Source organism: Oreochromis aureus, linkage group 7 (assembly GCF_013358895.1).
Source record: "Oreochromis aureus strain Israel breed Guangdong linkage group 7, ZZ_aureus, whole genome shotgun sequence".
Lineage (NCBI taxonomy): Eukaryota > Metazoa > Chordata > Actinopteri > Cichliformes > Cichlidae > Oreochromis > Oreochromis aureus.
In genome coordinates, this window is record NC_052948.1 from 17512723 (window position 1) to 17534185 (window position 21463).

The window sequence follows — 21463 nt, forward strand, 5'->3', positions numbered from 1 at the left end:
CAATGAAAGCCCGGCCTTATGTTACAGGGTTGTGAGACCGTGGGCAGCGCAAAACAAACAGTTGTGAGCGCTGCCTTCCTTCCTTTGCTTTACAAGGGGATGCAGATTGGAGAAATATGTTGGCTGTTGTGAGCAAATCCGCTTCATGGATTTTGACTGTTGGAAAACCACAGTCGGACAGAAAACAAGCTGCCTGGCCAGAGCTCATGTTTGAATTAGACGCAGTGTTGATTTACCTCCTGCCCAGAGTATGTAATCGAATGTCTAATGGACTCACTGCTCATTAGTAAATTAACACTTTTGAACATTTACATCACCAAGGCCGAACACGTGTTTTCAATTTATGAAAGGGAAACTTATTTTTGAGTTTTTGCTAACAGGGTGGAGATATTTTTCTCTGTATGAAGCTTTCTGAAAAATACTGAACATGCCTCATCAACCGAAGGCCAACGAAATGCCACAACACTTCTAAACACATGCCTCATAAAGATTTAAAGAGACTGTAAATAGCTACTTTAAAGGGCCAGTTTATAAATGCGATATTGTGGTTTATGTTAAAATACTATCACGCCAGACAATCACATTTAATACAACAGCTAAATGGGCAGAATGCTGATGCTTTTACAAATGTATACAGAGTTTTAATTTCATTTGTAAACCACAGTAGCTTTATTTTACCTGCTTGACTTTGGTCTTCATTTAATTTTATTAGGCTATGAATCCGTTCATCTGCACAGCTCTAGAGACATAAACACTACATCCATGAACAGTGTCCCCTCTCATTTAGTCATTTATTACTGCTGCTGTAATTTATTGTGTCTCAATACTTAGATGACTGAGCTCATGTAATTTTAAATGTTTGTCTGTCTGTGTTAGTTAAAAACCCCAGTAACAAAAGATGTGGTTGTGAGTAAAAGGACATGATGTCACTGTTCACCACATTTGACTACTTTAGCTTTATAAACAAACTTGAAAGTGTTTTCAATAAAACAACAAATCCCATAGTTGAATAAAGCAGAATTAATAGATACTCTTAGAGAGCTCTGCTGAAGGCCTAATACTGAAACCTGCCAATAAATACCTTTCTTTCTTTATAGCAATAGTGAGTTTGACAATGAATTAGCTTCTTTTGAAACGTGTTGTCCGACTGCCATGCACCTTTTATTTTAATTTCATTTAGTTTTGATTGCCTTGTTGAGTAAGGCGTAACAGTAAATGTTTTACTTAAAATTTATCTTTGATAGGACTGCAGCAACAATTCTTTTTTTTACTGATTGCAGCTGATTAGAGTATACACCGACTAGTCACTTTGTTAGTGTCCAACTCCTTGTTACTACAAATGTCACTCTCTAGGGTTTACAGAGAATGGCAGAGGAAGGCAAAAGTAACTCAAATAACCATTTATTACAGCCAAGATATGCAGGAGAGCATCTCTACTAACATAACCTTGAAGCAGATGGGCTACAGCAGCAGAAGACCACACTGGGTAAGAGTGACAACGCCTGCCTGCTAACTGGTCTGATGAGTCTAGATTTCAGATGTTAGGCTCTGAATATGGGAGAAACAACTTGAGAGCATGGATCAATCTTGCCTTGTATCATCTTAAACTGGTTCCTTGAACATGACATCACCAGATCTTAACCCAGTAGAGCACCTTTGGAGTGTGGTGGAATGGAAGACCCACATCATGGATGTGCAAGCAGTAAAATCTCTGAGAAATCTTTCAGCACCTTGTTGCTGCACAGAAAGATCATCTGAAAAACATCTTTCTCCTCCCCTTCTATGTATAACTTTCCTAGTGGCCATTTAGATCCAGCACAAGCTCATTTGATTTTGGACAACACTTCTTGGGAACTGTATCTTAGCCATTATACATGTATTTAATCCCCTTAATTATCATCTTATTGGAAAGTTTTTAAAGCATAATTTGCTCACTAATGTATTATGCCAAGTTTGAACTTTCCTATTCTCTTGTAATGTTGATATCCTCTCATGGACTCTGGGCTTTAAACAGTGTTCAGTGTTCTCTAGTTTTCTTAGAGAAGCAGAAAATTGAGAGGTGAAAACTGAAGCCTGGGAGTGCCGTGCCAGTCACTGTGCCCTGGTGAGAACGAAGCGGGTGGCCTCGCTCGACTCAGGATAAAGCTGTCCAGAGGCTGCCTTCAGCATCCGTGCCTGTCTGCCAAGCACTGCTAGCATGTCCCAGGGCAGGCTGGGAGGACAAGACCGTTCAACAAGGCCTCTGCATTGAGTGCAGTCCATTTAAAATAACCTATGGATAAATAAATACAGGACCTAAGTTCACTGTACAGTAATTGGCCAGGAAACCAACAGAGACAAGCTCATTTACAGTAAATGCATCAGCTTTGAGTCGCTGAAGTGCACTTGGCTAACACTGCATTATAACGATTTGGAAATTTCAAGTGAAGCATTTTTTTTTAACGTGTTTAAATATTCACAACGAAATGTCTCAGAAATATTACTCACTGGGAAAACAAAACAGCATTTGCGTGTCACGGCGCAAATAAATATAGCACCATGTTAAATATAGAAACTTTATAGTGAGCCTTTCTAGATAATGGAAGAGCAACTAACACATCAAGAAAAAGACACTTTTTAATAATAAACGATTTCAATTTTATTTTCAAAGACATGCAGAAATGTACAGATCTTTGTCTCTCTCGCTCTTTCTCAAGCACACACACACACGCATGCATGCGCGCGACACACACAAAGTGGTTAGTCTGGCCTACCTTGTTGACCCACTGGCTTAGCTGTGGTTACACGCTGGACGCAAAGCACTCATTAATGATTTGAGCCTGCTCTTCGCTTGTGCAAACAAACAGACTCAGCCCGTCATTACCGTAACACCATGTGTGTGTGGTCTTCTCCCTCAGACCTCTATTGATTCTTCAATTTTCACAGGGGCTGGCGCAACGCAAAACGGCGTGATTTGTCAAGTGAGTAAAGGACGTGGCACACGCTGGCTTGTGGCATGTTATAAAACAGTTCACACACTGGCGGGCGCATTTTTCATCAGCCTCAAATATTGCACAGTAGTTGATGCAGCGGGTAGGGGCGCGTTCCACGGGCAATGCCCCAAGCCACAAAACGTAAAAACACCACAGTAGGTTTAATGTCGCGTGTAAAATGCAATTATAAACCAGGGTGCTTCTCCCTCTCCACCAGCTCCTCTTTCTGCCCTCAGACAAAGCTATCTTTACACGGAGAGTCAGTGCAGAGCATATAACTGCAAGCACGGCTGTGTCTGTGATGCTTGGCACCTGGGCAGCAGTTTATGGTAATGTTTTGGGTGATAGGTCAGGGACAGGAGGGTGGTGGTGGTCACTGGTGGTGGCCCTGTGGGGCTTTAAGCCACGTCCAACTGCCCTGGGACCTGCCTCTGAGGTCAGATGAGAGGGGGGCATCAGACATTGAGCATATTGTGGTTTGGGGGTGGGTGAGTAAGGAGTAAGAAGCAAGAACCCCCCCCTCTTCCCTAGAGCCTCAAGCACAGGGCTACTGCAGAGAGTCAGGCACCTCACCATTAACATCTGCCAAGAGAAAAATGCTAATGTGGTGGGCTCTGCATAAGGCCAGGTCAAAGACTCGAGCTCTGGACTTGTTTTTTTCCCTTTTTGAATCAGTCTGAATCACATTTAAGTAAACCTTGATCAGGCACGGATTAATCATAAGATGAACAACATTTTAAGTTTTCACTAGAGACAAGCTTTAACATTGAATAGATGAGTGTAAGAACACTTCGGCAATGCCAGGCAGGAATCATTTAATCTTAAAAATACATTTTACAGGCAAAATGTCCAATGGCAGATTTCCTGTCTGAAAAATAATGATTTAATGCACCTATGCTGTAGACTGAGTCTGGACAGCATGCTTTTGTCCTGGCAGGACCTCCCCGACTCACTGTCTCCAGGAGCTTGACATTTATGGTTAACATTTTTTTAAAAAGGAGTTGTAAATAAGAAATTGGCCCCAAAGCATTACCTGAGAAGGATTATTATATATTGGGCAGCAGAAACAGACAAATCTTGCAGCTAGTTGCAGATCAAATAAATGCATGTCAGAGGAGGCCGTGTTTGGGTAACCCTGAACAGGAATTAGGTAATGTTCAGGATGTACGCCTCTTAAAGCGGGGAGCAGTGACCCTTCTGTGACATTCTGACTGAACAGGCTATTGTGCATTGTGGGTGAAAGTCTGTATTTGCAGCTGGAAACAAACCCAAAAGCTGTGAATTGATATATGTTATACAGTGGAGATGGAGGTGTGAAATACTGTGTTAAACACCCTGAGCTACATTCACAGTGTTGTTGGGATCCAGTTTTTTCGGTGACTGACACAAAGAAATTACAGTAAACATCCACCCAACCAGCCGATCACACCTATAGTCAATTTAGAATCAGCAATTAACCTAACCTCCTGCATATCTTGAGGATGGATGAAGGATGAATTTAAAACTTTGCGTGAATTCTGCAAGGCCAAATGGAGAATCGACAAGCTGATCATGTTGTTAGACAATAGTTACAGACCTTGATCATGTTGGCACATTATAATGAGTGATAAATAAAGCCACATCGTTGTCAAACGTATGTATGTAGATTCTAGGGGGTAAAAAAGCATTTAAAATGTTATTTTGAGTCAAAGTAACACACACAAGGGGCTGGGTAATAGGATGAGTTTAATTTTAAAAAATTTGTTTTTAGGTTAGTTGGAAAAAATGTATCATATTTGAAACCCTGGATACAAAATGCTGTTCAAAGATCAATAACACCGCTTTCAAATTATATCATTAAGGCAGACAACAAACTATGAGCTTGTTTAAAATAAAACAAGTCATCCTTCAATCTGGTAAACAAGAACAACTTTAAGATCCCGATATTGGCTATTTCCTGATATATCAGTATTGATATTTATAACGGCCAATTAATACAAATTTTAAAAAGTAAAGAAGAGATGTTGTGAGTGTTGATGTTCCATAATTTTTCCATCAGGGGGCACTCTGCATTTTCCCTGTTAGCACCACCTGTTTGAAACTCCACAAACACAATAACCAGCTCATCCGAGCAGAGCTGGCCAGTAAATGCGTAGACTTGTGACAATAAAATGATTATTTCTAAACATCATTGCCATGTGATCTTAGTAACGGCAAATAATAGGGAAAAAAACATCGGCTGATTTTTTAAATCACCAAATATCGGTCGTAAAAATTCTATATTGTTCCCCTTTCTCCTAGTGTCCATGCGGAGCTGTCTGTGAAATGAGTGTACAGAGACCATCTACAAAGTGAGAGATTGAAAAATGACTTTGCCTGAAAAGATGTCACCTGGTTGTCACTCCCAGGCTTCAGTTTTCACCTCTCATGTTCTAAAACTTGGATCTTGTCCACACGTGCTTCTTCTTTGCATGATAGAGCTTTATTCTGACTTTTTGTGAACTTTGTCACGGTGAACTGGAAGTCTTCCTGAGCCCATGCAGTGATTTCCATGCCTGATTTTCCACCTTGTCCCTTCCACACAGAGATTTTTCCAGATTCTCAGTATCATTTGATGATATTATGTGCTGTAAATAATTAGATAGTCAAAGTCTTTACAATTGTATGCTGAGGAACATTATTTGTAGATGCAGTTTTTGTAGACTGGTGAACCTCTGCCTGTCTTTACTTTTGAGAAACTAATGTGCACTCTTAATACTTTTCATACTCATGTTACTGACCTGTTCTCAGTTATTCTAATTAGCTGCAAAAATGGTCCTCCAGCTGTTTTTTTTGTAGTACAACTTATTTTCAAGACTTTTGTTGATCCCAACCCAACTTTCTGAGACATGGTGCTGCCATCAAACCCAAATGACCTTATTTTTCTACATTTTTTTCCTTTCAGTTTGAACATTTGACCAAATATGGGTTTTTGAGATTAGAAAGTCATTGGATTCCATTTTTATTTACATTTAACACAGTGTCCCAACTTTTTCCTGACATTCTAGAAGCTCAAATAATACAGGTCAGGTCAGGATGGGGAGATAACTCAGTAGGCAGAGCATTCGCCCCATGATCGGACGGTCGGGGTTTCCAAATTCACCGAACAACTAGCCTGAGGTACCGTCCCTACACACTGCTCCCCGGGCGCTGAATTGGCTGCCCACTGCTTCGCTGAGTGAATGGGTTAAATGCAGAGAGTAATTTCCCTACAGGGGATTAATAAAGTATAAAGTATACAAAAAAATACCCCAAAAAGAAAGTAAATCAAAATTATACTTTAGGCAAAAACTGTTAAATATATTGTATGAGCTGAGCTGAGTATCTGCTCAATTTGATGCTTGTATTATTAAAATATTATGATCATACAGTACAAAAGCAATGCATTAAATGTGCCACAGCCAAAGGACTTATAAACATGATATTTACACTTCATAGAGGGGTATGCATTTTTAAAGGTTCCTCCATTTGTGAGTGAGTTTGTTAAAAAAACGAAGACTCCTTCAACTTACTACAGATTTCATTTCATTCACTAAAGTATGTGCTTGATATTCAAAACCTGCTCTTAAATAAGTGATGATTTAAGCATCAATAAACCACTAAACGCAAAGAAAACAGAGTGGATCAATTTAACATTTTGTCTCAGGAGTACTTGTGAATAAAAATGGGCCCCTGTAGCCGAGCTGATGAAAATAGCTGAAGGTAAAAAGGAATAAAGAGCATTCCTTGGATGACAGTTATGATTGGTAGGTGTGAATGATCTGCAGAAAACTCTTCCAACTTCCCACAATTCGACATTATGAAGCATGCCTCAAATGAACTAACTGAAATGGTCCATACAGAAACTCGCCGTTAAAAAACCATTAAGAGGGGAAAGTAACTCTGCAAAAGTCATTCTTCAAGTGAGGTTTTCCAGGATAACAAACCTGAAGTTCTCATGTGAACAAATGGCCAAACGATCAAAGTCCTGACTGCGTAATAAAGGAACCATTATCAAACGCACATTAAAACTTAAAACTTTATTCCTTGCAGCTGATTACTGTCACATATTTATCTCAAACAAGCTTATACAAAACTACAGATGTTAAAAAGAAATTCTACTGCTTTTATTTTTTATAAAATGTTTTAATCCCTCTTAAAGAACAAACAGCATTCAGAGTTAAAGAGGAACTTTGAGATAGTTATAATATAATAAGGGATGTTGACTGCAATCATAGGGAACTGCTAAAATCAAAATTATACATGCACATGGTGACTCTGAATGCAACTCCACAACAAAAGCAGGAACTGTGACTGCATCTTGAGACAGGATTTATGACCTAATAGGGTGGGCCAATGCAGGCAATGGGTAAAAAGCATCTAAAAATAGATGGTGAAGTCTGAATTTAAAGATGAAATGAAGGTGTTTCTGTGAATGCAAAGTGTGTCAATATCGGTTGGTTCCACATTTTTTGAAAGTAGAGTGGGCGGGTGTGTATATGTTCTGTATGTGCGAATGTAAAGTGGGGGCAACGTGAAAAGGATGAAAACCCGACAGGAATACTGTTCTGTGTTGAGAGTGCGATTTAGCATGAATCAAAAGCAGCTTTCCTGGCTCCTATTCCATATGCTGCAGTCTGCCAGGAAATGGGATTTTTTTCATATTTCTTGTAGGTAAAGTCTTTGCAGAATGGAATCAGATGAGGTATTTTTTTCCCTACCAAATGTTTAAGTGTTGGAAGTTTGGGGCAGACTCACTGGCAGGAGAAGAAAGCTAAAATTTGGGAGACAGCAGGGGGGTCCGCCATATATTTGTCCTAGCCCCAAACCCTTTCTGGACACCTTGCTGAACTGAATCATGACTGCTTGTAAAATACAGAGCCCTCTATTAAATAATTTACCACCAACTGGTCTCCAGACTGCCCTGAAGTGATTCTACTAATCATCACTGCACGCAGAAATTATTTATGGTTCCTTTTCATGAGGAGAAATGCCAGTTATTCCATCCAGTAAAACAGCAAGCTACAGCAACTACATAAATGACTCAGGATTTTGAATAAACTGTATTCACAGCTTTAGAAATAATATATAAATATTAATAGATGAACAATTGCGGAGTCTGTTCATCGTGTACATTACATTGCATTTTTTTACATAATAAAAAAGACTTACATTTAAATGGTGTGAATAAGTGCTGGTTATTATTGTAATAAACTGCAGGCACACCACTGGGTTTCAGAAAATCCAAATGAAAAGAAAGAAAACAAAATAGTGAGTGACAAAATTCATCGGTAAAGCAATTCAAATATCCCAGCAACCTAAACGATATTTAAGAAAGACAAGACTAAATCTGGAGTTATGTCCAAACTTTATGACAGTTAGTCAGACAGCTGATGTTATAAGAAAGTCTTTTAAAAGAACCCAAAACACAGGGGACAGAGTAAGAAAACAGAAAGCAACCGATTTCATTAGCTCTGGTTAAGAATCAGAAACACAAAGTCCAAAAAGCAAGCAAACAAAATCCAGAATATAGAGGGGACCAAACTGGGAAACTCAACAGTTGTTGTTATGAAGACTGAGGGGAAGACAGGACTATTTATACACAAGATGATGCAGGAAGTGGAGACAATTGGGGCAAACTAGACACAGCTGTAGACAATCAAGACAGTGAGGAAGGGGAGGAAGTAAACTCAAGACAGGAAACAACTAACTTCCAAAGTAAACTTGAATCTAACTCAAAGGACAACTTTTATACACAGACCCGCTGAACAAAAAGAACACTGAGGAAACAAAGTACAAATAATAGACTCCATAAAACAGTAATGAGAACACAAACTAAAATACAGGTGTGCATAATATAAACAGCGATAATTGCTAATAAAAAAAAAAAAACACAATTAAACCAAAATGTCAACGGGCAACTAAATCTCACAGACCACACACACAGAAACGGACACAGGGGAGTTTAAAATTAATCAAAAACACGGAGAAAGGAACAAAATATGAATAGCAAACTACATAAATGCTAACAGTATATGGATTTCTAAAATTCGATTAATAAATCAAGAGGCTTTATTTCACTCTGCAAGCAGACGACAAAAATTACATCATGAAAATGGGTCTAATAAAAAATGAAAATATGGATTTCCTATTTAACTACTTTTAGTAATATTTATTTTCCATTATTCTGATTTCAGCTTAGTGTGAGTCTTTACTGCATACAGCAGTCATTTATGGTCATGGTAGTTTCTCACTTACCTGCTTTTACTGCGAGTGCACCTCATCTTGTGGAGGTGAGCTCATAAGGAACAGGCAATATGATATTAACTGAGGTGACAACAAAACATGGTCACACGTGTAATAAAATCTTCCTGACGAAATGTTACAAACGTAAGCATGGACGAAAAAAGCCAACAGGGAAAGCACCATCTGAACTAGTGAGCCACGCAAACTCCAGGTAAGTCAAAAATTTGCAATCAAACAAAAGTTGTTGGCGTAGCAGTGTGACCTTTAAACTGGAGGACCCTTGGCTTTTAGCTTCCTCCATGCTATGTTAACTCTATTGCTAGCATCCAGTGATGTGCTTTGTCGTAAACATACAGAAACATTAGCCTGCTGTCACAGATACCAGACTAAGCATGCATGATTAAAGACTTTTTAAAAAGTGACAAAGCTTGTAAAAGCAGCAGAGTTCTATTTAGCTCAATACAATTAGCAATGCCGCATTTAGCACTTTAGCATTTTAGCATGGCGCTGGTAGCATGTTTGATAAAACATAAACATATCTGTTTTGTGAGATGTGCAATTATATGAAATCATCGAATTAAGAAACTATTCCAAAAACTCCTTTGTTTGCATACTGGGTCTAATAAATTATGAATTAATGTAATTTTCACTTATTTTTTAGCCCAGCTTTTCAAATGGTGACAGGAGTTGTAGTTCAAATTAACACTGTAAAACCTGACCCATGAAATAATTGCTAGAAAATTCATATTCTTTTGAAACTCTGTTATTGAAACTTGGTGCACTTGAAAATTGAATGTCAATTTGTATATTTGAGTTTTAATTTTTATTATTTTTGCTACATCTGGCATTTCTGTGCAATTTATTGCTCACAGTAGCACTGCAAGTGTCTGATTGTGTACATCAGGCTTTTCAGGAAAAAACAAAGGTTCAAATATAAGCACTACATTATATTTAAAAAAGACACTCCTTCTTTCTGCATGCACTTCCACACTTGGGACATGATGCACTGTCTGTCAATGTGAGACTAAAAATACATGCACTTTTAGTCACAGAGGCACCTCTTACGTGAGAGTGCCAAGCTTTAACAAGTGCATTTATTAAATCACTAGGCACTCGAGACTCGGTTCAGCACCTGAATATGCATAGTGAACCTCAGGTTGTATACAGCTGCCTTAATGCAAACCTCAGTAGTCTCATTATGAGCTGAATATGAAAGATACCTCAGAACCCACTGTAACCATTCGGTGGTGAGCTGGTTTGCAGAGGCAGAGTGGAGGTGAACTGAATGGTCTGCAGTGAGAGGCTGTGGGTTGGGTTTCTCTGAGGTTATGGTCATTCTCCCCTGGGAAAGTGGTTAGGCCTGGCTGTTTACTTTGGAGTAACCCTGCCCCTCCCCTTATACCATTCACTCTCTGCTTGGTAACTCGTGATTACCTACACTGGTGCACACCTGTCTTTTCTGAGCACCCAATGAAAAAATACTTATTAGACTGTATTTAGAAAGTATGGCGAAATTCCATAGAAATTCATCTAAATATATGTTTATTCATTAGTTTTTTTCAGTACGCTGTTTGCTGTGTGACTGGACTTTGCATCGGTGCCACGTTCATGTCACAGCAGGTGTGAGTGAAGGGTTGGTGGGGAGCGAGAGTGAGGTGAGGGTTGGGAGGTTGGGCAGGGTGTTAGCACTGGACTTAATGGGTAGGGGCTGAGGTAGCGCATGCATCTTCACCCAAAGAGGAGTTTGACTTTCTCTCAGTGCCTGTTCTCACACGGACTCACACAGGCTCACACAGAGAGCTCTCAGCTCCGCTCAGCAGCGCTGACCACCGCAGATGATGCTTCAGTGCGACTTCACATGAGATTACTGCAGGACTGAGCAGAGTTGTGGCTCTGCAGCTGATGGGCTTCTCTTCTTTCTATCTTTATCCCACTTTTATTTGGACACTGGGAAGAAATAAATAGCTTAACACACACTGTTGGGAGGCAAATTAATGGAGCCGACTCGGAGGGGATTTCCCTAGGCTGCGTTTACACCAATGGATCTGCTCACAAGTTCTGAATGGGCCAAATTGTGTTTGGCACATTAATTTTCACACATCTTTTTCGTGAAATCATTTTTGCAAGAACATCAACACTTAAGAGCTTACGGTTTTTGGGGGGATTTTCACTGGAAAAAAAAGTAAGTTTAAATGTTTATATTTTTAGAGGACTGTTTAAAGGCTGTGTGTGTCATTTTTCAGATGAAACGAACTACTGAAAAAACAGACACGGTTTGGGATTAATTCATTACTCATTAGAGAGACTGATGATATTTATTGTGTTGCTTACGTGTTTGCCTCAGGGATGTGCTCTATAGTCGTGCTTCATCAGTGGAGTCTGGCTGTGTTCTTGCTGTGCTCTCCGGTGACTCTCGATGGGAGACCAGTTGATGCACTTAGTAGCAGAACGTGAGTTACCTTTATGATACCTTTAAAAAAACGAATAAACAAATTCTATGCAAGGTCTCGAAAAGCTGGCAATTTATGAAAAAAATATTTGAGGATTTCTAGAGTTTGAATATTTTAAAGTAAGGCACGGGATGTTTTCTCTGTTTTAGGTCCATATCAAACTCAGATTAGTGACAGCTCTCACACTTGTTTATGCTGCCACCTACTGTATTGAGGTTTCATAAAGCCTGACCTTAAATTTGTACTAGCCAACCACTTCTAAAACTATAAAAGTACATTAACGTAACACTGAGATGTCAAATAAAATTCAAAGTTGGAACAAAAAAAGTTCTTAAATCAGGGACTGACTGAGAATCAGACACTTTATTAATCCCAGAGGAAATGATATATTCCTCTGGGATTAATATTCAGCAGTAATCTAAGAGATATCAGAGACTGAATCGGATTTCTAATAGTCCATCATGTGGCTTTTTTTTTACCACCTTTGTTTCTGACACAATTTAATCTAACTTTGGCACTTTTTTTTTTTGCTGTAAGGAAGAGGTCAGTAGGCCACGCCCAGCTGATGCATGATAAGGGCCGGACCATACACGAGTACACGCGCCGCATGTGGCTACACGAGCTGCTGGAGGAGGTGCACACGGCTGATGATCGTGCTCCACCTGCGCAAAGCAGAACCTCGAGCCAAAGCTTCAGTGGAAACCACCAGAAGCCCTCTGGGGCCACCAAAGATCTCTCTGACAGGTTCAGGCAGGACAGAGTGGGCCCTAACCTCCCTCAGGAGACCAACAAAGCTCAGGCTTATAAGGAGTCACTTAAAGTTGCCACCAAGAGGAAAAAAAAGGTGAGGCTGGGCCGGCGTAGAGAAAACGACAAGAAGAGGAGGCGAGCACGGTCTGTCCTAACAAAGGCGCCACCACGGATGGCTATCTAAAAGTAAAAAATTAAAAAAAACAGTACCCTTTATGTGGTACTGCACTAAGACACTGACGCAGGCTGACTGATGCCTGACAGACTCTAACGATGCCAGACTCAGTCACTTCATATCATAACCCTGAGTTTGTGCTTGTATATTAATATTTGGCTTTGTTTTACAAAATACAAACAACAATCTCACACTTCATTTTAGTTTCATGATAACACCTGCTTAGGTCCATATTTATTTGGAAAATCTTTACAACTCTGCAGCCCTGATTTACTTCCAAGCAGTGATATGTTTTGTAGTTTCAGATGTACGCAAGTAGAGCACGGGAGGAAGTATTTATTTCCTATACATGATAACTTCTACAAATAATGCGATGCTGGGCAACCTGCTTTTTGTTTGGCTCTGAGTGCTGACCGTTATGGACTTACACACAACAAACTGGTCAATGAATACATCAGTTCATAATTTATTGTACTTTAAAATGTATATTTATTTTGTGAATGTATTTCAGTGCTGCTGACTAAATTCCATAATGCACTTTAGCTATATCCTGTATTATGTTCTTTTGTGGTTGAGATTATGGTTTAGTATTTTTTTTTTTTTTTTTTTTTTCTATGATGGTCCTGCTTTTCTTTCACACCTTAGATAACTCAGCGTACGCTTCATTAAACCCACTTCAATCACTTAACATTGGATTTTTCTTTTACATAAAGCCAGAATCATCTACTGGACAATCAAGTCTAGTCAAGTTAGCTTTATTGTCACAATGTTCTGCACGTGCACTGAGGGCATACTGTATAATTTTCCAGTTATTCAAACATTAAATATGTAGTCCTTAGAGCTATTTTTTTATTCTCTGTGTCTTTATTACCAGGATATATGCAGCTCAAATGGAAAATCTGGCATTAAGAAAGAGCCAAAATGATTTGCTGAGAAAAATTATTCAAACAATTTGATTAATTGGTACTCCTTCTTAAAACAAAGCATTTAATATTTTGAATATTTAATTTTTGAGTGTGAGACCAAAAAAAAAAGCAAAAACAAAAAAAGAAAAAGAAGCTTATAAAGGCACTGATAATTATGAATTTGTTATTCAAATTATAAAAATGTAGAAAATAGGAGAAAATTTAGAAATGGCAAATTACTAAGAGACTAATAATCCTCCAAAACCATGGTTCAAGTCACAGCTCAAGTCTTTAGAGAGGATGAATTTAGAACAAACATGAAAAAAAGATTTTTTTTTTTTAGTTTTTTACCACAGACCTGATCATATGATTATCAGCAAAATACCCCCCTTTAACCAGGCATTGCCAGCTCCTCGTGGGTGTCACATTACAACATTATGATGCAGTGAACTGTGTCGGTCTGTATCACCTAGAAATCCTAAATTCAATGGCCAACTTGTTAGGTAGATATGTTGAGCCTCTCACAAATGCAACTATCTAATAAACCAGTCACACCCTGTGTATTTAGCCATAGGCACGATGACCTGAATGACCTGCTAAAGTTCAAGCTTAAGACTGGGGAAGCAAGGTGATTTAAGTGACTCTGAACGTGGCATGGTTGTTGGTGCCAAATGGCCAGGTCTGAGTATTTCAAAAACTGATGGTCTACTGGGATTTTCCAACACAAACATCTCCTGGGTTTACAAAGAATAGTCTAAAAAAGAGAAAATACTCACTGAGTGGCAGTTCTCTGGGTAAAAAATGCCTTTTTGACGCCAGAGATCAGAGGAGAATGGTTAGATTGGAAATACACTCATACAACACAACCAATCAAACCTTGATGAACCGAGTGCTGTGCTAAGAACAAAAACCCAAGGATAGAAATTACACAACTTCACATAAACTAGACAACAGAATAATTGAAAAATGTTGCCTGGTCTGATGAGTCTAGATTTCTGCTGTCACATTTGGATGGTAGGGCTAGAATCTGGCATTAACAACATGAGAGCATGGCTCCATCAATGGTATCAATGGTTCCAGCTGCTGGTGGTATAATTGTGTTAGGGATATCGTCTTATCACACTTGAGCCCCTTAGAAATGAAGTGAGCATCACTTGTATCCCACAGCCTACCTGAGTAATGTTGCCCAGTAGTCACTTTTTCACAGTGTACCCGTCTTCTAATGGCTGTTTCCAGCAGGATAACGTGCTCAGATCATCTTAAACTGGTTTCTTGAACGTGACAATGAGTTCACTGCACTCACCAGCCTCCACAGTCACCAGATCTCTACCTGCTGGAGCACCTTTGGCATGTGATGAAACAGGAGATTCACATCCCCAGTCTGCAGCAACTGTGTGATGTTGTCATGTCAACGTGGACCAAAATTCCTGAGAAGCATCTTTAACATAAAAAGTTAAGGCAGTTCTGAGAGCAAAAGGGGATCCAACCCATTATAAGTAAACTGAGCGTACAGTACTCTTTTATATCCTATATATGTATGTATGCAATATATACATTTTCTGACAACACAAGGGATTATTTGCATCATCAATTACTAATCTGAGCTAGAAAATTCAATTTCTAAGAACCGACTGTGACCGTGTGTTGTCTTTGAGATCACTACCAAGTTGCTTTTTTATTTTAACCAGCGCTTCAGAATACAAACACATTCCATGAACTCCATGAATCATATAAGATTACAACCTTTTTTGAAAATCTTTTTATTTATCCAATAACTGATTCATTGTTATATTATATTGTATAGTGCTCATAGTAAGTTTTCCCTCAAATTCTTTGAAAAAAAGTTACAAATGCTATATTATTATCAAGATAAAATAGTATGAATAATAGTAAATGTAACATTTGGGTCAAAACAGACTTTTAAAATGTTTGCTGAAGGTAGCAGCGTGGAAAAAAAGTGTTGTTGACTTTCAGCATGAACACAACACAATGAAGCTGTTAATGTTCCACTTGAGAACACGTGGCACTTTAACAGCCACTGAATGTAAGATACAGACACCGATAATGGAGGGGTTAGCAGATGCATCGACGTCAGCTATATCCTGAACTAAGAGCAGCAGTGTACACTATAGGCCATTAGCTAAAATGAGTCATAAAAGCTGTGGAAAGCCTGATAAAGCCACCCTTAGGAGCCTGCAGCTCACACTGAAGAAATCAAACAGTGTAGAGAAAAATTAATATCTAGAGACGGGAAAGAACAGAGAACATAATCAATGAGCTAGGTGGGGGTTTTTTTTGGACATCGCTCACTGGCCATATTATGGGATTAGAGGTGTTAATTTAAAATGTTATTTGTGCAGTATGAATGAACTTTACTTTCCTAGTTAGCATTTTTAAACTACACAAAAAAACCCAACAACAACTCAAAAACAAAACAAAAACAAAACAAACAAAAAAACATAATATGAGCAAAAGATGGTTTATAATATACCAAAGAGTCGTGGTGAAGAGAGAGGTAAGCACATTTAAATTCATGCATTTCTCTTTATATATATATATTTTCATCATCCCAATCCAAAAACAAAAAATGGAACGATTTTAACTTCACATTCACGTCATCATTGGCTCATATGCTCTCAGGTTACATTTGATGTAGAGTTTTGAGGAGTATTTTGCTCCCTCTCTTTGGTCCACACATACCCATAAATGCACACTGCAGGTAAGTACTGGTGAAAAACTTGTGACGCTAATACTGACGCTAGTTTGTTGCTATCAAAGACAGGTCGCGGCTGCGCCTACTTACGAAACATAGATAACATAAATCCATCGTTCCCTCTGTTCCTTAGTTGTGATGGAGTGTTTTATGGGGTAGTGAAGGTGAACTTTGACCTTTTGGTTTTAAAACATTATTATTTTATCATTTTATCCTGTTAGAAATTTGTGTAAAATTTTTGTAAGAATTAGCATAAGAACTTATTGAGTAAACGTAAAATCTAATCAGTTCATCCTTGAGTCCAAGTGAACATTTGTGTTGAATAATAAGAAAATCTAAAGAAAAACATCTCAGGGCTAAGATATCACATTCAAACATAAAACAGTGAAACTGGCACAGTGTCAGCTTGAACTGCCAAATCTTGGAAAAGCTTTCATTCTGTTGTTTGTGTTCAAGAGCAGACGTTTGTAGGTATCAATAGGCTTCTGAGAGTGTGTGTTTGGCTCACAGGGCAGACACACTCAGACATTAAACATTTCATATAAATACAGTGAATTGGTTGTGAACTCCTACTGCGGTAGCCCCGTTTTCTGTCTTTTTCATGTTTTAAATGCAAAAGAAATCTTTCCCCCAAGTAAAGCTTATCACTATCATACTGCAAATATCACATTAGTGAAATGATCAACAGGTTTGTTTGATTAGAGGTTAAAGAAAAACTGCTACTGTTTACTTTTGCAATGCTCATTGCTGCTGTTGCCACACATCTTATAGGGCATTCACATTTATCAGTGTGTTTATCATCTGCTCAGGTTTACATAGGTGCCTAGTTAGCTTTGCTGATTAATTGCCAGACCAGACCTTTTACAAAGCCCCTTTTATGTCCCTAAATAGGCCAGTGTTGTCTATTCATGTACTGCTAAACTACAGAGCTTCAAACATCACATAACAAAACTAAGAAACATGAATGCTAATAAAACACGTATGCACTGTATATCACTGATCTCTCCCAGAATGACCAGAGTCCATTTCTCTTTAAACCTAGTCAACCAGAATCAATCTGGCCCAAGTAATGTTTGCCTTTCTTGCCTTCACATTCAGCGATCACACTTTGTAATGAGTCCTGAGAGGCTCTCACATCTCCCTTCAGTCTGTTTTAACGGGATACAAACCAGCAAATTTTCCATTTTACATAATGAGGTTAGTTCACTTGTGGACATGAGCTAAAAGATAATGGAGGTACAACAATGGTAAGTAAAAAATGATTAACCCGATGTCTCTTTCCAATGCAATCACATCTGAGTTAAACCATATTAATTTGCTTAACACTATATTTAGTGTAAATGTAGATATTTAGCAGCTTTCAGCGTTGTCTTAAAGTGATATTGAAATAAATTTGGCTTGTCGGTAAACAAAAGTGTTGATCAGTACATTTACTCTGCCTTGCATCATATATGTGTTTTGGTATATATGTGTCATTTACTGTGACTTGTAGGTCTACACAAGCCTTACAGGTGCCATGTGATGAAGCTGTCACTTCTGTGTTAACATTAAGCAGAGTAAATGTGACATAAATGGGACTTCAGCTTGTTTAGTCATTAATCCTGCTTTTATTTTCCTAATTAATTTTTTGTTCTTTTTTTACCCCAAATCTCAAAATCCAAATGTCATTCTTTTCTGACAGGTGATGTCACTCCGATGACAACATGGCTGTTCCCAACACCTATGGGTTAATCTTTGCCTGTACCTGTGGTGTGATCCTGGGCATTGGGCTGTGTGCCAACCTGCTGGTCTTCTCTTTGTTTGCCAAGTACAACACACTGCGTAAGAACCGGCTCGATATCCTTCTGTTCAGCATGACTCTGGCTGACTTCCTAACCCTCCTGCTCATCCCCTTCACATTGCACTCTGCTGTAAGTCACTCCTGGCCTCTCGGTGACATCTCCTGCAAGGTTTACCAGTTCCTGCTAGCCTTCAGTCTGGCAGCTAGCACCTATTCGCTGTGCGCTGTGTCCATGACCCGAGCCATGATCATCACCAACCCATACCAGCCTCCCACCATGGATCTGGTCATTCTTATGTTTGTCTTGGTCTGGGCCCTCAGCTTCTTTATTAGCCTGCCTCTGCGAATGTTTGCTACCAAAAAGAGCATAGGCCCAAACCTGACAAACTTCACCTTCTGCCTTCCAACCATTCATGAGCACCACTACCAAGTGGTCCTAAGCCAGTTTGTACTTTACTACTTTATTCCGATGCTAGTCATTGCATTCAACTATGTCCGTCTGGCTCTGTTTCTCCACAAGAGTCCTGTAATGTCAGTGTCCAGTGCCAAAAACACCCGCAGAGCCTCTGTCATGGTTTTCTTGGCTGCAGCTACCTTCTCAGTGTGCTGGCTGCCTAGTTATGTGCTGGAGCTGTGTGTGTACCTGGGGCTGTATCGCCACGGAGCGGCTTGGGATATATTCTACTTTATCTGTACTGTGCTCCAGTACCTGCACCCCTGTGTCAACCCAGTGCTCTATGTGCTGCTGTCTAAGCGCTACCGCCACAGGAGGGCAGCCTGGCTCTTCAGCTGTAACAGGAACAGGGTGCAGCCGCAGGTCACCAGCGTTACCACAGACAGCCTTTAGAGTCAGCTGATTTGTTCGTGCATCAGGCAGTGAGCTGAAGACACCTTTTTGTTACAGTTACTGTTTGTACAAATCAAAATTTCTGCTGCCATTTTTTTAGTTGTTGCTGTTGTTGACATTTGTGATTATTTCAGTTTGCCATTCCAAGTGTGCGCTTTAAATATAGAAGTAAGTAGACACGAAAAGTCTATTTTCAGGCGTGACACATCTGCTATGTGCCTTAAAAAGCAGGAGGAATCAGTTTCTGTATCACTATCTTAATGACTATTTGTCTTTGAAACAATATCCTACTTTATTTTTACAAATGACTGTGATTTCCCACCCCCACCAGGGGGTCATGTCATGTATTATGTCATTTGGAAATTTTCTTTCCCCATCATGTTGAAATGTGTTTGAGGATTAATACAGATCTGATTACAATGTATTTGTTTTAACAGAAACACATTCACAAGAATCATGAGATCACAATCACTAGAGAAACCGTCTGTATTTGTGGTGTAAATGTAAAAATATGTAGAGGTTTTTTCAGACTTAAGTCATCTGCTATAATACATCATGAAGCTTGAATGTTTTTGTATCCCTGTTTGGATTTTTTCCTTCTCTTTTTTTAAGAGAAACTTTGTACACAATCTTTTGCTGTTACCTTCACCTCTTACACACTAAAATTTCAGAATAAAACTAATATGATGGTCACCTTAATTATTCTGTAGTTTTATGTTTTTAACAGTAAATAAACGGATGGATGGATAAAAGGTCAGGACACTGATTGCACACCGTTTGCATTTTCTTTTGTTTTGCTGCAGTGTTTCTCTTAAATATTCGCTTCTGTTTCTAGGAATATAATACCAAGCCTCATAAAACACGCTGCAGTGTCCAGGTTGCTGTTGTGACAGTACTCCATATCATTCAGAGAGGATCTCATCCTGCAGTTCAAAGTACTCCAGTCTCATCCATCTGGAAAAACAGTGGAATTTATAGTCTTTGTTTGGCTCTGATGACTGGCTTTGAGGTGGAGGGCCACGCTAATCAGAGCCTGTAGCAGGTGTAGAACTAGCTCGTGTGTGATTAAGGTTACCACCAGGGGCTGCAGTCAAAGATGGTGGGCACTGAGTTTATTGACAAGGTGGGAGACTCACTAGAAAGCAGCTGATATTGATGCTCATTTTTTTTGTCATAAAGTACACAGAAAGTAGAATATTACTTGGAGAGAAACTTTAAATTTAATTATTTAATAATTTATTTGAGAAAGCTGGTCTGCTTCCTGTCACTCTTTACACATGTGTGCACATACCCCCACCCCCCACCCACCCTGCCACAAATCTGGTTTCCATTCACAGAGCAGCTATTCTTCCAAACAGCCATAAATCATTCAGTAAGTTTTGCTACTTTGGCATCTAATGGCTATTAAATATGGGCTATATGATCCAGCAGTATTACACTACATTACATGTAATGAAAAACCCGGGGGTCAGCCGCAGCCTTTCACCTTCACACAATTCAATTGAGCCATCAAAAGTGACATCTCGAAAGCTTCGGGTCCAAACTCTCACACTGGAGAGTTCATGTGCGTGATTTTGTATTTGACATTTCTCTTAATGCTGTTTTGTGATTGTCTGAGGGCAGTGACTGCATGATATAAGGTGATGTGATCAACTGTTTACTGGGGGTTTAACCACATCCTAACTGCACAATCAAACCTTACCAATAATGTTCATTTAAAAATGAGCTCAATCCTTCACGAGCTGCTGATTAACCACATGGCAACACCGCCAACAGCGGTTGATATTTCTCTTTCACAAAAAGATCACAGGTCCCAGATAAAAGCCCACATCTATGTTCGCACTCTTTGACGAGACAGGCCTAAAGTTTGTAGCGGGTGTAAGAAGATGGCTGTGTATCAGGTGTTGTGGTTAAACAGAAAGCAGAGTGAGAGAAGTTATAATGAGGCTGGCTGAGTTCTGGCAGCAAGTAATAGGAGACACCCAGCCCCTCCCTCTGTCAGCTCGCCCCCTGACTTTTGGCCTTCTCTTTACCGTACAGCAAGGGCAGCTGGCCTGACTTGTACTGACCAGTCAGGCCAGTAGTCAGTCCCTATGCTGTATGTGGTGGGACAATAAAGAATGCACGCGGAGTGTTTCAGTGTAGCAAAAATAAATTTACTGTTTTCAGAGGAAGATTAGTGATAAAGAACTTGTTCTGATGGCATTTGTCAAAATAACTTTATTGTGGCAAAGCTAGAGGATGCTAATACAATTTAGCAGGGAAAAAAACTATAGGCAACAATGTCTGGTTATTAAATAGCTTGCCAGGCTATAAGTTGTGCAGTCGTAGCCGATTGGTTGGTCCTTTGTGGAACAATAGCCAATACGATCAGAGCTATTTGTGTGTTTTAAGTATGAGGATAGATCAAAAATTGTTAAGAAAGCATGGATGTAGCTCCGAGATATGAAAAACTAAGTAAATATGACGCAACTTTAAAATTCTCTCTAATGGCCAGCAGGGGGCGACTCCTCCGGTCGCAGAGGTCCAGTTGTATGGAAGTTAAATTTTATTTTGAAATCAGTTTAATTCACTGTAGTTCTTGTTATTGCTGCTGTGGTAATTAGTTTTTTTACTGTGTTGTTTAGT

The 21463-nt window shown here is 39.2% G+C and overlaps 2 protein-coding genes across 3 annotated transcripts; both read left to right on the plus strand.

The window, feature by feature from the left end:
* The first annotated feature begins 8523 nt into the window (after positions 1-8523).
* Positions 8524-13434, plus strand: LOC116332699 (parathyroid hormone-related protein-like). Of its 2 annotated transcripts, XM_031755743.2 has the most exons (3): positions 9295-9426; positions 11560-11665; positions 12203-13278. In XM_031755743.2, exons 2-3 carry the CDS (start codon positions 11562-11564, stop codon positions 12597-12599), a joined length of 501 nt encoding a protein of 166 aa, XP_031611603.1. In that variant the 5' UTR covers positions 9295-9426; positions 11560-11561; the 3' UTR covers positions 12600-13278. The 2 variants fall into 2 exon arrangements, with proteins under 2 accessions (XP_039470413.1, XP_031611603.1); XM_039614479.1 differs by lacking the exon at positions 11560-11665 and having other exon boundaries at positions 8524-9426; positions 12203-13434.
* A 4477-nt stretch (positions 13435-17911) lies between these two features.
* LOC116332619 (galanin receptor 2a) lies at positions 17912-19265 on the plus strand. The gene has a single exon (XM_031755630.2). It carries the CDS (start codon positions 17912-17914, stop codon positions 18833-18835), a length of 924 nt encoding a protein of 307 aa, XP_031611490.1. The 3' UTR covers positions 18836-19265.
* The last annotated feature ends 2198 nt before the right edge of the window (positions 19266-21463 follow it).

What these genes read in the sequence shown, in the direction of transcription:
- LOC116332699 (XM_039614479.1), top strand. Translation starts at nt 9,287, where the DNA reads ATGATATTAACTGAGGTGACAACAAAACATGGTCACACGTGTAATAAA. An exon ending in GTGAGCCACGCAAACTCCAG is followed by an intron (nt 9,427 to 12,202) that starts GTAAGTCAAAAA and finishes TTTTGCTGTAAG; the next exon opens with GAAGAGGTCAGTAGGCCACG.
- LOC116332619 (XM_031755630.2), top strand. Translation starts at nt 17,912, where the DNA reads ATGGCTGTTCCCAACACCTATGGGTTAATCTTTGCCTGTACCTGTGGT.